Source organism: Benincasa hispida, chromosome 9 (genome assembly GCF_027475165.1).
Source record: "Benincasa hispida cultivar pf3 chromosome 9, pf3_genome.v1.1, whole genome shotgun sequence".
Lineage (NCBI taxonomy): Eukaryota > Viridiplantae > Streptophyta > Magnoliopsida > Cucurbitales > Cucurbitaceae > Benincasa > Benincasa hispida.
In genome coordinates, this window is record NC_143486.1 from 58,703,107 (window position 1) to 58,719,044 (window position 15,938).

General features: G+C 35.8%; 1 protein-coding gene and 1 long non-coding RNA gene across 4 annotated transcripts; both read right to left on the reverse strand.

Moving 5' to 3' along the window:
* Positions 1-3,574: 3,574 nt before the first annotated feature.
* LOC120085249 (G-type lectin S-receptor-like serine/threonine-protein kinase At4g27290) lies at positions 3,575-8,491 on the reverse strand. Of its 3 annotated transcripts, XM_090317528.1 has the most exons (8): positions 8,183-8,491; positions 6,002-7,180; positions 5,774-5,890; positions 4,938-5,068; positions 4,635-4,845; positions 4,306-4,543; positions 4,080-4,230; positions 3,575-3,996 (listed from the first exon to the last, which is right to left on the reverse strand). In XM_090317528.1, exons 2-8 carry the CDS (start codon positions 6,915-6,917, stop codon positions 3,682-3,684), a joined length of 2,079 nt encoding a protein of 692 aa, XP_090173654.1. In that variant the 5' UTR covers positions 6,918-7,180; positions 8,183-8,491; the 3' UTR covers positions 3,575-3,681. The 3 variants fall into 3 exon arrangements, with proteins under 3 accessions (XP_090173654.1, XP_090173653.1, XP_038897080.1); XM_090317527.1 differs by lacking the exon at positions 8,183-8,491 and having other exon boundaries at positions 5,774-5,851; positions 6,002-8,125; XM_039041152.2 differs by lacking the exon at positions 8,183-8,491 and having other exon boundaries at positions 6,002-8,125.
* Positions 8,492-13,083: 4,592 nt separating this feature from the next.
* On the reverse strand, positions 13,084-15,088 carry LOC120085251 (uncharacterized). Its single transcript, XR_016531946.1, has 4 exons — positions 14,730-15,088; positions 14,478-14,623; positions 14,105-14,396; positions 13,084-13,990 (listed from the first exon to the last, which is right to left on the reverse strand). It is a non-coding gene; the product is annotated as an uncharacterized LOC120085251 (long non-coding RNA).
* Positions 15,089-15,938: the final 850 nt, after the last annotated feature.

Here is a 15,938-nt window from a genome sequence, read left to right on the forward strand (position 1 = left end):
AGGGTTGATCCGGAGTCTTGAACAAGGGGTCCCATCCTCTCGTTGGCCTAAGAGGGAATGGATTTAGTGATTATCCTAAATCAATTGTTCATCATATGGACAGTGGTACTTAAGAGCAAAAATGTAACTCGGGGGTATTTCGGTATTTGACTTAGCTGAGCTTACGAACAACTTGTGAATGATCAACTTATTGATGATGGTTATGTCAAATGGACAAATTATATATCTACAGTGAGGAAAATGCAACTACAAGCTATAATGAACATTAATGAATGTTGATTAACTAGGTTAAAGAATTTGATCGGTTAGTCTCAGATTGTTGGAGCCCATGATCTGTAAGTCCATCGGGTCTTCTTGCTAGCTCAATTTAGACAAAATTGAAGAACTATGTGAAGTAAGAATTTGAATGTTCAAATTTGGGTTTTAGGAAAAATTGTATTTTACATGAGATATAATTTACAATTATTTATTTATTTATTAAAGTATAATTGATCATTATCATGAAAGTATTTTTTAAACTTGATTAATGTGATTAATCAAAGCTAGGTTTCATAAACAATTTAATATGTGATATTAAATTTATTTATTTTATTTAATTGAAATTGTTTTAATTAATTTTTTTTCTAAAATTTGAAAATTTTTTTTTCATTTTTTTATTAAAAAATTAGTTAGTGGAAAAATTCGATTGTTGGATTTTCTCACTAACTAAGTGAACTTTGAGCTAGCATTTCCCAATCTTGACACTAGAGATTACATGCTAGTGGAGTTTGAGGTGGAAGACATGCAAAATAGGTGTTTTCTCTACAAAATGCTTTGTTTTTTTTAAATTTGCAAGACTAATGCTTGTACAACTTTTGACCTAAACTCTTCCACCTCAACTCTCATTTACTCTCCTTCTTTCTATAGTGAAATTCCCTTATTTTCACTAACAAAACGGTCCCCCAACCGTGTTCTTCAACCAGAGAATAGCGAGGATTTACCATTGGTGATGTCGTTCGTGCATGGGAACAGTGGAGTCTTCAAAGGTTGTATTTTCTATCCCTTTTGCATGCTTCTTCTTGATTTTATTGCAATTAGAATGTTGTTCATTTCATTGTTTCCGTTGCGCTTGCGTTCTTTATGTTCCATCAAAATTAACAGTCGCGATGATACTTATGTACTTCACTCGTTCACTCACTATGAATATCATACTTCTCTCTATCTTAGTAGCTTCTTCATTGTTTGCCAGTCTTAATTTTTATGTGCGCAAGCCTTTGCTCAATCCTCTTTTAAAAAAATTTCAAGTAATTTTATTTTTATCTTTTTAAGCAATGAGAGCCTTGCTGCTCTAAAAATTTGGAGATGGGAAAGGTCAGAGCAGATGCGTTTAACATATACATTGTGATTATATACATCATCTTTATTAAAAAAACAAGAAGAAGAAGAAAAAAAATAAAAATAATAAACTCCACTATCAGTGTGCAGGAAAAACCCAATCTAATAAGAGTTTAAGTTGTGAAATGAACTTGCTCGTAGTTGGATACTTCGCATGACACCTGTGCAGGTAAGCCAAAACGAAAGTAGATAACAAGGATCAACACAATGTAAGTAGTATTTAGTCAAGATAAGAGTTGAGTTGAACTTGACACGCAATCGTAGTTGGATGTATGTATGACACCCGCGGGAGTAAGCCAAAACGAAAGGTGTAACCAAGTTCATGTCTTGCGATAATCTGAGTAAGTAATTGCAAAGTGTTAAAATTGCTTGTCTTTTCAAAACAAGCACATGCAAACGAAAAAGGGGATATGGAAGTATTCAAAATGAGAAAAAAAAATTTGAGCGAAGGTTTGCCGGATTCAAATTAAGAAAATATTTTACTTAGAATAATGAGGGTATATAAGCAAAATGTGCGTTGATTATATTAAGAATTCATGCTAAATAATATACTTGCACTGAAGTATACTAAAAATTCCTAATGACCGCATATCATGAGTTAAATTGTGCCAAAGTGTATATTTTGCAGTTGATTGTAGGACCTGTCTACATGCACCGAGTTTCTACCTGATGAACAAATATTCGATCGCATGCCTTCGGATCTCTAAACCAATGCTAGCAGATCTTCTACCATACATTCAGAATGTTGACCATGATAGCAATGTTGATATCCTCACCTACCACGTCAGAGATGATATTTGATCAGAGCGGGAAGCCCAATGATTGTTAGTGCATGGCTCTATAAATAAAGTTTTGAAGCCCATGAAGAGGGGATTCCAGAAATTGGAGAGTCGAGATTTTACCTGAGAACATTCTTAGACACAATTCTTGCACCACAAGCAAAGAGTGAACTAGAAAATATTTCTGAGAACTTCCACTTCCAAACTCCATCTCGACTTGTCATCGGAACTTCATCATAGCAAGAGCTTGAGAGGTTCTTCTCCACTCCACACCATCATTCTATCACCTACAGCCTCAACGTTACACCTACTGGAAGCAAGAAATTGCTGACAGTTGCCCTTCCCTTTACTCTCTTCTTGTCTTTTACTGTTGTATTGCATTTGAGACTAAGAGATTATTCACTTTTGTAAACAACAATATTTCTATCTATATATCATCATGTCTATCTTCGTTATTTCCTCTCTCTTTACTGCTGCATTCTTATTCATCATGAGTAACTAATCTCAATGGGGTAAGGGGGGAAGCTTAATGCTATGAGCTAAGTTGAGCCTCAAAGTGTTAATCCTAGTGTGGGAATATTTAAATAATTTCCTATTATCACTCATCGAGTTAAGTAGCTGTAGCCAACTGCTCAAAAGGGTAAATAATTGTGGATCTCACTAAGAAAAATAAGAAGTATTTCTAGAGATAGAAATAATCTTATGCTCAACGCAATATCATTCATGCGTCATAGAGATATGACAACCCCCAGAGCCTCCTATCTTCAAAGCTTCCAATCTCCCCCAAATAAAGAAGGTTTCCCATGAGCTTTGTCTTTAATTTGACCCAATTTTTCACCATAGGCTTCAATTGGGTTGGACTCCAGCGACTTTAATTCTAATCTAATTTATAGTTTCCACAATTAGCTTGGACTTTTATTGTGATGATGTGACAACTTGTGATTTGCCAAAATTTCTCATTCAATCGTGATTTTTAGTCATCTATATTTTTTTAAATTTTCGAAACTATAATAAACACAAATCTAAAAATTTATGGACTACTTACAAATTTAAAACTTACAAAATAATTTACAATGACATTCGTCATTTAGTTTTGATTTCATAAATTAATTGACTTTAACATAACAATACTTTTTTTTTTTTTTTAAAGATAACAAAATTGTTATGTTGACATGAACTATTGAGTGATCATTTTGCACGGCCTTAAAATTACATTTTAATTTTCCCATAACCATGTGGATTATTTGTAATAATAAATGAAATGAAGTAACTTTCTATAATAAAATTGTTCATCTAAAAATATTTCGGTCTATTTTTTTGTTCAAGCTATAAAAAAGGCATGAACTAATTTATACTAATAGAACCTTCATGAGAAAGCAATTGATAATTCTATGGTTAATGCTAATTAAACAATACTTAAATGATAAAAACCCACTTTTCATGGAAATGCAAAGGGGGAGAATCATATAGAAGAATTCAAAACATCTACAGAATTAGTACCAATATCTAAAAGCACCTACTTATCTTATTACCTTGCCTCTACAAGAGTAACAGTTAATTCATTGGTGGTAGAAGGTTCATTCTTGCTTGAAAGAGAATCCTCTTTATTTAGTGAATCCATTTCTATATAATATATTGGTTGTTTTGGTTGCATCAACTTAAAGGCACTCTCACTATTTAGCATTAAAATCACATCTGACATTATTGGTCTATCCTCTGGCTGTTGTTGTAAGCATAAAAGACTTGCATGAATGCATCTCAATACTTCACTTAAAGTATATGAGTCTCCAATTGAGGGGTCAATCAATTCTAATGGTCGTCCTTCATTCCATAACTTCCATGCCTAAACAAAGGAGAGAAAAAAAAGTACACTCACTTAGTTGAGGATTATAATCGATGAGGAATGGGTCGAAATATTTAACTTACATGTCCAATAAGATTGAGAGTTTGGTTTGGACGATAAAATCCCCTGTTCTTTTGTCCGCTTATAATTTCTAATAGTAGAATGCCAAAACTAAAGACATCTGACTTTATTGAAAATTGTCCATCAATTGCATATTCTGGTGCCATATAGCCACTGTACAAAAGAAAAACTCATGGATTATCAAAATTTGTCATTTTGTGGAATTGAATAAAAACTACATATACTTACTATGTTCCAACAACTCTCCTAGTATTTCCTTCCGTTTGATCTCCACCAAAAGTTCTAGCCATTCCAAAATCTGAGATTTTTGGGTTCATATCAATATCAAGCAAGACATTGCTTGGTTTGAGATCTCTATGAATAATCCTCAACCTAGAATCTTCATGAAGATAAAGAATCCCTCTAACTATTCCGCATATGATATTGAATCGCTTCGGCCAATCTAAGAGTTTCCTTCCATTAGGATCTGACCAAAATCATAAAAGAGGCCAAGTTAGTATAGAAAAGAAAGAAAATTATGGAACACTGGAGGTTCAGAGTTATCCATATATTCAAACCAAATATTAAGGAGTCCAAGCTCTTATTAGGCATGTATTCATAAATCAACATCTTTTCTTCCTCTTGGATGCAGCAACCCAGAAGCTTTACAAGATTCCTATGCTGAAGTTTGGCTATGAGTTTTAATTCATTCTTGAATTCATTAGTTCCTTGTCTTGAATAGTTGGAAAGCCTTTTCACAGCAATTTCTTGTCCATCTTTGAGTATACCCTGAAAATCATTGACAAAGTTTTCATAGTCAACCGCGTAGAATTATGATCATCAGTTTGGAAATATTTTCTTTCAGTACATTTCAATATTACCCGGAATACTGAACCAAAGCCACCTTCTCCAAGCTTGTTAGAGTTTGAAAAATTGTCTGTAGCATTTAATATTGTTGATAGGTCAAATAATGGGAGCTCCAAGTCTTCCTCTTGCACTTCAAGTTTCTCAACTGTTGCGAAAGGCCAAATTTATCGTGATTTCTTAGCCCAGAAAGTTGGTAAATCGAAGTAAATAAGTTGGATAAACATATCAACAAAATATGATTTCATCAGATTTACGTATCCATAAAGAAGTTGCAATCTAGGGGATGACTGAAATATATGTCGATATGTCAACATATCCATAAATCTGAATTTTGACATCAATATAAAGGATTAAGATATCTACGATATCCTTCCTAAGTACACATAAAACATAAAAGTATCTCACCTATTAATCTCAATATGAATACAAAATACTAATAACAAGATTTGTAACTTAGTCTGGGAATAAAATATCTGTCAATAACGATATTTTATTGATATATCCATTAATATAGCTATAAAACTGAAATTTTGAGATCGATATCTACATCAATAATTTAATCCTTGAATCTAAGATGCTTACAAAGTACAATTTTTCAATGAACTGCTCTTATTCTTGTTCAGCAATGTCATGATATAATTATGCATACATTAATCTTTCCAGTCAACTCCTCATAACTCGGTGTAGATTTCTTCTCAAAACCCACAAGCTCTTTCCACCATCTCATCACAATTCGTTTGATTAACACTTCAAACAACCCTATAAGGTATCTGTAGTAGTAATTGCAAAAACGCCCAACAGAAATCTTCATAATCATTAAAAATGAAACAATTCAGTTGCAAAATTTTACCTTGGAGGATTTTGCTGCTTTTGATAATGTAAAATCCAACCAAAACCAAGGCAGCAATTATGAGGAGAGTAGCAGAAACTATAAAGCCAACGACAACTGAACTCACATTCTTTTTGTCTTCATTTTAACATTCAGAAAACGGGGAAACACTTGAAACAGAGTTAGGAAGGAAAAAGATATAGAAACGGAATATGGCAAGAAAATTATAGCAGAGAATAAGAAACATACCTAACTCAGAAGCGAGTATTCGAACATACAAGTCTTGTCCACCTTTTATAACCACTTTGATATCAATAAGATCATTGAACCAAATGGCACAGCCACTACCTGATGCACTAATATTTGTATTTGCAAATGCCATACAAGAACAATTTCTCAAACATTTCTCCCTGCATTCACTTAAACTCATGCTTTCATTAACCCAAGAATATGTAGTGTCAGGCAATTTCAGCCCTGGTAACTTTGCAAAGCCAACTTCATCCGAGCAATTCAAAGATTTATTTCTAACACACCCTTCTACATAATCCATCCGATACCAATTCTCTGGCACCCTTGGCTGAAACCCTTTCAGACATTGACAAGCAGGCATATTTTCGATGTCACAGTTCCCATAAGCACCACAAATGCTGTACGTGTCGCAGTAATCTCTCGGTATCGTGGCGTATATCTTCCATTTTTTCTCAGCTTCTGACCAGAGTAAGGCCTCTCTCCTGAACCTGGATTGGTTCAACACCATTCTACCAATCGAAGAATTGTTTATAAGCTGGTAGTTGAAATAAAGCTCATTGTTATTGTTCACATAATGGTAGACCAAAATTGGCAGACCAGAAATGGATTTGGAGCTGAACCGCAATCCATTCCAAGGTCCAGTTCTCACGATCTCTTGTGTACCATTCCACATGGCGAGTTCTGGGAAGCTATGATTTTCCATTTCCAATATCAAGGTTCCAGGAGATGGATCGTCCCAGTTTTTCCAAGCTGATAATCGTCTGTTTATGCCATTTTCATAATCCCATCCCAGCTTCATTCCGGGCAACAATGTATCAGTTGGATAATCAAAGCTTTGCCACAAAATCTCCTCTGAGTTTCCATCTTTCAAGGCTAAATTTCCAGTGTCCAAAAGCTGTAGCCTGGGATTTTCCATTGGTTTTAACGACTTTGCCGACCAAATAACTGTTTCATTCTGGATGAGAACAACATGATTTGCTGTGGTGTTTATTCTCAATATACTGGAAAAATCTTTGAGTGGGGTTTCTCTGTTGGCAACCCAAACAACAGTGGGAATTGGGATGATCTTGTACCAAATTCCCAAGTAACGGTTCTTAGAGATTCCTGGACGAAAGAAACCGAGCTCAAAAATTCCTTTTTCAGAGACCAAGGTATTGCCATCGCTGAGGTTTTGAGAAGCTGTTAAGAAATCAACAGCCACAGAGATATTGAAAGAAAAATATAAAAACGTAGTCATAACAAAAGATATCAGATGAAAATTTGCCATTCTGCATTGAGTTTGGTTTGGTTTGGTTTTACTTACAACTCGACTGGTATGATGGACCAAGCATTCTCTTCCTTGGTCCATCTACGAGGAAAACTGGTTAGGTGTTACTATTAATTTTTAATGTTTGATGTAGTTGTAATATTCAATTTCACTATTAATGTTAGAGGACCCTCATTGACAATTGCAACTGATACAAGTCTTTATAGTACAACATGTACAACCTACAACCGAAACTCCATTATGGATACATACTTCGTGCTATTAAATACATATTCGGCAGTATACCTGAAATATCTGTTTGGAATTACTTTCTAAGTACTTTAGAAAATATTTTTTAGTGCAAAAAAGGATTCCACATAAACCGTAAATAAAGTAATAAGAGAATATGCAATCTAACTCAATACCTATCACAAAATCAACCCAAAGGAGTATAGAAAATAGGAGATTGAAAATGAACCAATTCTTAAATACCATAAGATAAATATTTCCTAGAAAATGATTACGCTGCACAATCTCAAAACATTGAATCCAAAATTGTTGTTTCATAAAATATTTAACAGAAGAACCCAAGACTAGGTCTCTACTTTACTGAGTGATGGCTACGAACCAAAACTATCATTTCAATAAGACCAATTAACACTTAGAACAACATGATGTGTCCATTGTTCCATTTCTCAATGGAAAAAGGTTCATCGAATGAATTTGCAGAAATGTGTCATGAAAAGCTATAAAAACCCTAGAAGTATTTGACTACATGCAGGAGAAAGTGAAGTAAATAAGCAAACAAAACAGCGACAACTCAATTTAGTAGAAATCAAACTATGTAAATTCGTTAGGCTACAGAGATTGAAGAAAAGACAGACATCTGTAGCAATGTAAAATCAAGTGAATTAAATAAAAGCTGTGGTACTAACTCTTCGTCAATGTCGATAATTTAGCAATGAGAACCAGGTGAGGGGAGGTAATGAGTCAACAACAATTATTGCCCGCAGACGATCGCTCGCTTAACTGCTTTAGCCGCCAATATTCAAACGGAAATCAGCTAGAATCCAGGCCTTGCACGGAGCAATTATACAGCATAATCTTTCTTCCCGGTACCGGTATTGCTGTCGCCGGCGGGAGCCACTGCCGATGAAACCTCGAGAAATTTCCCAGCATACTACTTAAAATTATCGATTAACTCAAAAGTTTAAGTTAATAGGTGAAAATAAATTTAATTATATATCATGCTCATCGTTTTTTCTCTTCTATTTTTTTATTACTTTCTTTCTCTACACATGAGGTGTCACAATTTGGGATGCTCGGATTTCCATGCACATATGTGACAAGCACGGTCTAACTAGAAGGAAGAAATTGGAAAATTGTTATTTTTAACCTAAAAAAGTTTTTGCACTTCAAAAGTAACTTCTTTTTAAAATGTACTTTTTTAAATCTTTTTTCCAACCTTTCAAACTTTAAGTGAGACTCCACAAAGTAAATGTACAATTGTACCCCTATATAAATGGTCAGCCTTCCGTATGAAGTAACCTAGTTTACCTAGCTCGACCGTTCAGACACATATCTTAAGTTAGAAACCTCAAACCTGAGTTTTACACTTTGTTTTCATTGAAAGAGCTATACTTGCACATCCAACTTCATAGGAATAATTTCATTTTTAGGGTTACAACTTTAGAGGAATAATTTATTTTTTCCCTTTGTTATAGTTTCAAAAGATAGAGGTGTATTCTTTTTTAGCTTTTGTCATTGTATGGTAAACATATTTAAAAACTAATTTTGTTTTTTTATAAAGTCTACAAAACCAAAAATTTTCTTTTTCCAGGTAGTTTGCACCAACCGACAAAATCCTTACGCCTTTGTCAATTGCTTTTCAGGAAAAATTTGAATTCTTACTCCCTTGTCAAAGTTTTAGGAGAAAAATCGGAGAGAAAATTCTGAAATGAAGTTTACTAGAATATGATTGAACTTGGGAAAAAAATGTTAGTGTTCCGTAGTCTGTCCCATAAAGTCAACTTTACGTGACAAAATTGACTTACCACGATGTCTCGTAAAGTTGACTTAGTCAATATTATGGAAAATATCACATAACGCCAACATTTTTTTCTAATCCACTTTCAACACCTAAGTCCTTCTCGGAATGATTTCTTGTAAAGTCTATTTGGTCAACATTACGGAAAAAATTACATGATTCTTTTTTTTTCCCAATCCACTTTAAACATCTAAAATTTTCAGGAATGATTTCTCTAAACTTGAATTTTCAACTTTAAGGGAGTAATCATATAGTGATTCTAGAACTTTACAAGACTCTACAATTACTAAACAATATGTCCAAGGTTTCTCGATTGACGAAGTCAACATTTTCCAAGTTGACTTGGTCAACCTTACGAGAAAACTCACAGTACTTTTTTTTTTTTTTTGCCAATAAGTTTTCTTATAAGAGTTTTATCTTCATTTGCAGAATGCCTCGTGTGTTTGTTTGCTATGGTGGTTATTTAGAATGAGGATGAACAAGACACACAGACGACAATCTAAGGGGCTTGGGTGCAAGATGTGACATTAGGTCGAGGATTACTTGTTGGAGTTGTAAAAGCTAAGTGGGATTGACCCAAACCATCTTGGTCTCATCCTAAGATGTTTATAGAATTTTGGATCTAGGGTTTCTATTTATTTGATATGGAATGATCATGAACTTAGCTTCTTTTTAAGTGGTGAGGATGCATGTAGGCCCCCTATCTATTTATCAACGAAACCCAAACCTCTGTGTCGCAACAGTGACTTAAAGAACCCCAGTTGCTCATACCAACCAAGCTTTCCATATAATTTAGCCCAAGAATCTCCACCCCCTTATTACCCTGTTCAACCTTCCTTCGAACAAAGTTATTCATCAGATTGTGTTACATCACTAACCCCTTTAGATAATAATGTTGCACCATATAACCTATCTTATGATAGTTTCTTTGTTTACCCATACAATCTTGAGAAATAAGCTTCATCCTCGTCAAGGTATGGTGTGGACGATAATGTTGGTGTAGAAAGGGGGTTTGGGCATAATGTAGGTAAGAAGAATGTGAATGAAGAGAAAAATGTAGGAGAGAAGAATGTGAACGAAGAGGAAAACAACAGTGATGATGATTTAAATTAGGAATGGAAATTATCAGAGGAATTGGTTGATGACTCTAATGAATTGACCAAAGAGGATGACAAGAGATTATGGTGAAGATGGTGAGCGTGATAACCGTCAATGTGAAGCTACCGAATCAAAATTGGGAAATAATTTTGTAGCACCTCGAATTTCATGTACTGACATGTCCATGATGGTGTCAGGTCAGATGTTCGAGAGTGACAACATCGATATTGAGCTAGGACAAATATATCTTTCAAAGGAAGAACTTACTATTACATTGTCTCTCTTTGCTATATACCGGAAGTTTGAACATTGAGTTAACAAATCCACCAAATCACTAATGGTTGTTTTTACATTGTCTCTCTTTTCTATACACCAGAATTTTGAACATTGGGTTAAAAAAATCCACCAAATCACTAATGGTTGTTAAGTGTAGACTTGATGGTTGTCATTGGCGGATTTGGGCTCGAAAGCTTAAGGATTCCACATTGTTTAAAATAACAAGGTATCCAAATTTCCATACATACTCTCAAAAACTAATGGACCACGAATATCGTCAAGCTAGAAGCAAATTAACGGATCATTTGATTAAGTCCAAGTTCATGAATGTTAGTAGAACCTATAAGCCAAAAGACATCATGCAGGATATGCGAGGAGACATGGTGTCAATATTAGTTACGCAAAAGCATGGCGGTCTAGAGAAGAGACGTTAATAATAGTCTGGGTTAGGTCGGAGGAATCCTTTGGGAAGTTGCATGCCTATGAGGAAGCCTTGAAGATTACAATCCCAGGATTGTTTACGAACTGAAGCTCGAAGACGAGAAGTGCTTCAAGTACATCTTCATGGCTTTGGGTCCATCAATTGAGGGATTTTTGTAACTATGTAAGGTCTGTTTTGGTTGTTAATGGGATACACTTATGAGGTAAGTTTAAGGGTGTCATGTTAAATGCAAATTATGTAGATGACAACAATCAAATATATCTAGTTACGTTTGTCATTGTGGACGGTGAAACGGATGACGCGTGGACATGGTTTTTCTTATCGGGTTGAGCAGGTCGTTGGAGCAATAACAGGACTTGTCATTGTATCGAATCATAAACCAAGCATTGGCAACACAATCCGTAAAGTATTTCCTTATGCCTTCCATTATTTCTTCATTCATCATATAAGTATAAATTGGATGAAACATTTTGGGAAACAAGCTTCCATCCTTGAGTTTTTTCTAGCTTCCTAGGCATCACGTGAGATTACTTTACGAGTTCACTAGGCTAAGCTTATGCAGTTTACAGGAATAGCAAAATACTTAGAGGAAATTGGCTTTGATCAATGGGCGAGGGCATATCAGCATGGGCAACAATTCGATCAAATGACGACCAATGCGGTAGAGAGTCTGAATATTGTCCTCAAGAATGCTAGAACCTTACCATAAATTTCTTGATCGCATAAGGAGTTTGTTGCAAGATTGATATCATCGACGAAGACCGTATGCATCGAGTTGTCAAACTATGTTGTCCGATTATGTAAATGGTATAATGGTAGTGGTAGAGTACAGGTCTTGAAAACATTTTGTTAGCTCGATCGACCTTCATACTTTTGAGCTTAATGATACTCACCTTGGTGGAATAGTGGACTTGAATTTGCAGACATGTAGTTGCAAGGATTTTGATAACTATAAAACTCCATACTTTCATGCGATCGCAGCATCCCGTTATCGAAACATTGATCCGTACACTCTTTGCTCTTCTGCATACAACATAAAGGTTGTTTATGGATTAAAAGCAGAACCCATTTTCCTTGTGGGCCCAAGGTTAGAGTGGTAACTGTCAGATGACTATGAGGACATCCAAATCTTGCCATTGATGCGTGTTGCTCAGGTTGGTCGTTGTTAAGAGATTAGAATACCGTTTGCAAAAGAGGTTGTTCAATACCACAAGTATACTAGGTGTCATTTGCATGGTCACAATCACGTAACTTTTTGACAGCCATTGACAACAACATGAATAAAAAAAATCCTTTCACACGGTGTGTCAATTACAGATGTTTGAATTAATGTATTGTGAAATATTAACATATAACATATATGTGTTTAATTGTTCAATTTGAAGCGAAACTAATGTATTGTGAAATATTAACGTAGGAACAAAAAAGACCACATTATATATATTAGTAAAATGCTTTATCCATAAATATTTGTACAATAAATTGACGTCTAAAGAATTCCATATTTGCTTGGGTCAATTTGACCCAATTACAACATATTCAAAACATTTAGCACAAAATACACCATAGTCCCCACTAACTGATTGTGGTGGGGCACCTAGGATTTGCTCCACTTCTTAAGGCGTTAATGGCAGGTTATTGCACGTCAATGTCACCCCCACTTTATCAAGTTACGTGGGTACTACAGTCTGCATAACTTTTGATTGGCCTTCTAGTTTTAAGTGAGTACACATTCTTTTGTATGAATCCTAAACAACTAACCTTCCACAGACCATGTCAATCTTGACCAGAATCCAATGTATGTTCAGTATGTTATACATGTATATAGTATCAACTGTTGCCCACAAAATATTGTAGTAAGTCCGATCACCCTTTACATACTTCACCACTATGTGGGCTTTGTCCCAGTCATACATTATTTTTCATTCTGGTCGTTTCCATTCAACATATAGAATGTTTGATCGTCAGAAGAATTTCTGTTGAAAAAGATACTTGTTCCAACCACATGATCACACAAAAATAATTACAATTAAATAATATTTACAACTTACAGTAATGACTCGATCAGATGTTGTGAAATTACGTTTGATTTTAGCTAGAGACTTATCACTTATTATCTTCTTCCGTAGGAATACAAACAAAAATCAACAGTTTGCAGTTAGAAAGTAAAACTTTTATGAAATACCATAAACACGTACTAAGACATAAAGTAGTTGGAGTGAGAGTATGGTAGGTTACCTCGTCATTCATAAATGCATGTGAACGAAGCTGGCTTATCCACTAGTCTTTCCCCATCACTGATAGTACACACATCTGCAATGAGTTGGTCGAGGTTATCCGTGGATCATCGATCCAATTGTTGATTAACTTCTTGGACCGTTTTGGGGTGGGTATCATTAGGTCATATTTTTTTCGTCATCCCTTGGACTTCTTTGACTTAAGATCCGGGGTCGTATAAGGACTCAAAGTTCCCACAAAACCCTTCGTTCTCGCCATACTTCTTCACGCCCTCCATGCGACAGAACTAGAATGGTAGGTTCGTCCAATTCTATGAGCTCATGTTTCATATCCAGTCGATCGGCTTCCCACTGTTCTCCAAAGGCGATATTGCCACTCTGCTTGCCTCGTAAATTTTCTTTAGAGCAGAGTTGATCGTATAGCTACCCTGCGTGTTATGGGTCTATCAATTAATAACCAATACGAGGATCATCGAATAGTATGTTCAACAAACTTGTAAAACATTAACGTCCACATTCCCTGTAATTGAAGTGGCAGGGGCTTTGCACTTGAGACTGATTTTTGGCTGATGTCTACGGGAGGCTGCAATCATCCCAACAGTCTTCTGCTTGCTCTTTTCGTCATCGTCCAATTAGGTACATCCTAAAAAACAAAGTATACATATTAAAGTAAGAAATAGTACAAGGATTGTAGGACATTATGTTCAAGAAACTTGTAAATTACAAATATCTGAAGTGGCGGAAGCTTTGCACTTGCCACTTCTTTTCAGCGTTGTTCACGAGGACTTGAGTGGACGAATGTATTGTCAACATTCTTCCTCATGCTCTTGTCATTGTTTTGAACAATGTGTACATCCTGATGAATAAAGCTAGCATGTTAAAATAAACTTGATGTTTGACTGAGTAAATTGAGTGAAAGGTGCACTTATAGACGACCCATCCAATTCGTCCTTGCCACTGTTTTTGCTGGCTTCTTGAGGATTGTCCTTTTCCATGTTAATAACATCATGGGACTCGACTAATATGACCTTTGAGTTGACACCGATGTCCTGTGACTCAAATAATATTGGTTTAGGGTTGACATCGGCTTCCTGTGAGTCTACTATTATGACAACATCTGCTCTACGTACCGGATCCCTAAGTTCATTGATGCAAACTGCTCCTACAGTTTCTTCTTGAAACTATTCGATACCAATGTCTCCTCCATCTTTTCCAACCCTAGATCGGCCACCAAATTCATGTGAGTTGTTGGGGCTATTGATTGTAGTCCGATCTTCTACATCATCAAACACGGCTTGAGCAACACTTTACATTCTCGATGAACAAATGGTTAGAGTGGCATAAAAAGCATGTAATAAAGCAAACAAACTCACAAATCGTACCTTCAATAGTTGCATGGATATCCCATCATAACTTTAATGTCCCGCCCAGCCTCGAATTGATTGAACATAAACCTCACACCAGCCTCAAAGTCATCAAGGTGGTCTTCAATCCATCTTAGTTCCTCTACGATATGGGGTTCCTCCACCATATGAGGATACTGCACTCCTTTACGTTCATGGTTGTTATCACATACGAGATCGATGCCAGTATCTCCACTGTCTTGAAGATCGGCGTCACTACGTGTAGAAGAATGGTTTTCGATGTCAATATGCCCTGGAGACTGATCAACGTCAAGGTGACTTAGAGACTAATAAGAGTCAACATGCCCCCAAAAACTGATCAATTTCATTGTGTCGATGGGAGGGCTCATCCTCACCGTCATGGTTAGGTCATAACTGAGCCTCTCTGATGACCAATGGGACACGTTCTCCTGCCACCATTAGACATTAATTGGCTCGGATGAGAGCACACGTGCATTGACTATGCACTACATGTAAGCCATCTTCTTATTCGTTGGTACCAGTCATACTCTAACTATAAAGCTCGAACCCTAATTGTAAGAGAAAGTAATGAGACGTCTCTTAATGAATCGAATGAAGCCATGACTCAGGAAGGATAGAGGGTGGAAGCATGAAGAAATAAGCTTGTATAAGCTAAGTGTAAACCTCAGAATCTAAACTTCTAAACAAGTATGTGTTGCCAAGGGAATGATATATTAAATACCATGTAAGTGAAAATGCATGCAAATTATAAAGGCTGAGAAGAAGGGAAAAGAAAACGTACTGAATAAAGAAATCCACTTATTGACTTGGGCTGAGACATTGGAAATGCATTAACGTGGCAAATTATCCTTGAGTTAAGAGGTGGCAGGAGGATTAAAAAGGAGAAAGAACCTCGAAAGCCCGGTTTGGCAATCTACATAACAAATTTGGTGAAATCAATGCCATATGAAAAGTTGAGAGAACTTAATTCTCAAATTTGTTGTGCTAGAGGAAAATGGCAGAAAAAGAAGAGGGGAAAGTGATGAAATTGCAGGAGAGACAGAATCTTGGGTTAATCAAGGCCCAAGGTGAAGATTTGGATTTCTAGGCCAAACTACAAGGAACTTGTGAATAAGCAAACAGCTGCTTGGGAAGAACAAGCAAACAGCTTGCTAATGAAGGGGATCTCGCTAAAATTGTGAAGGGAATCTCGCTCTCGGGAGAGTT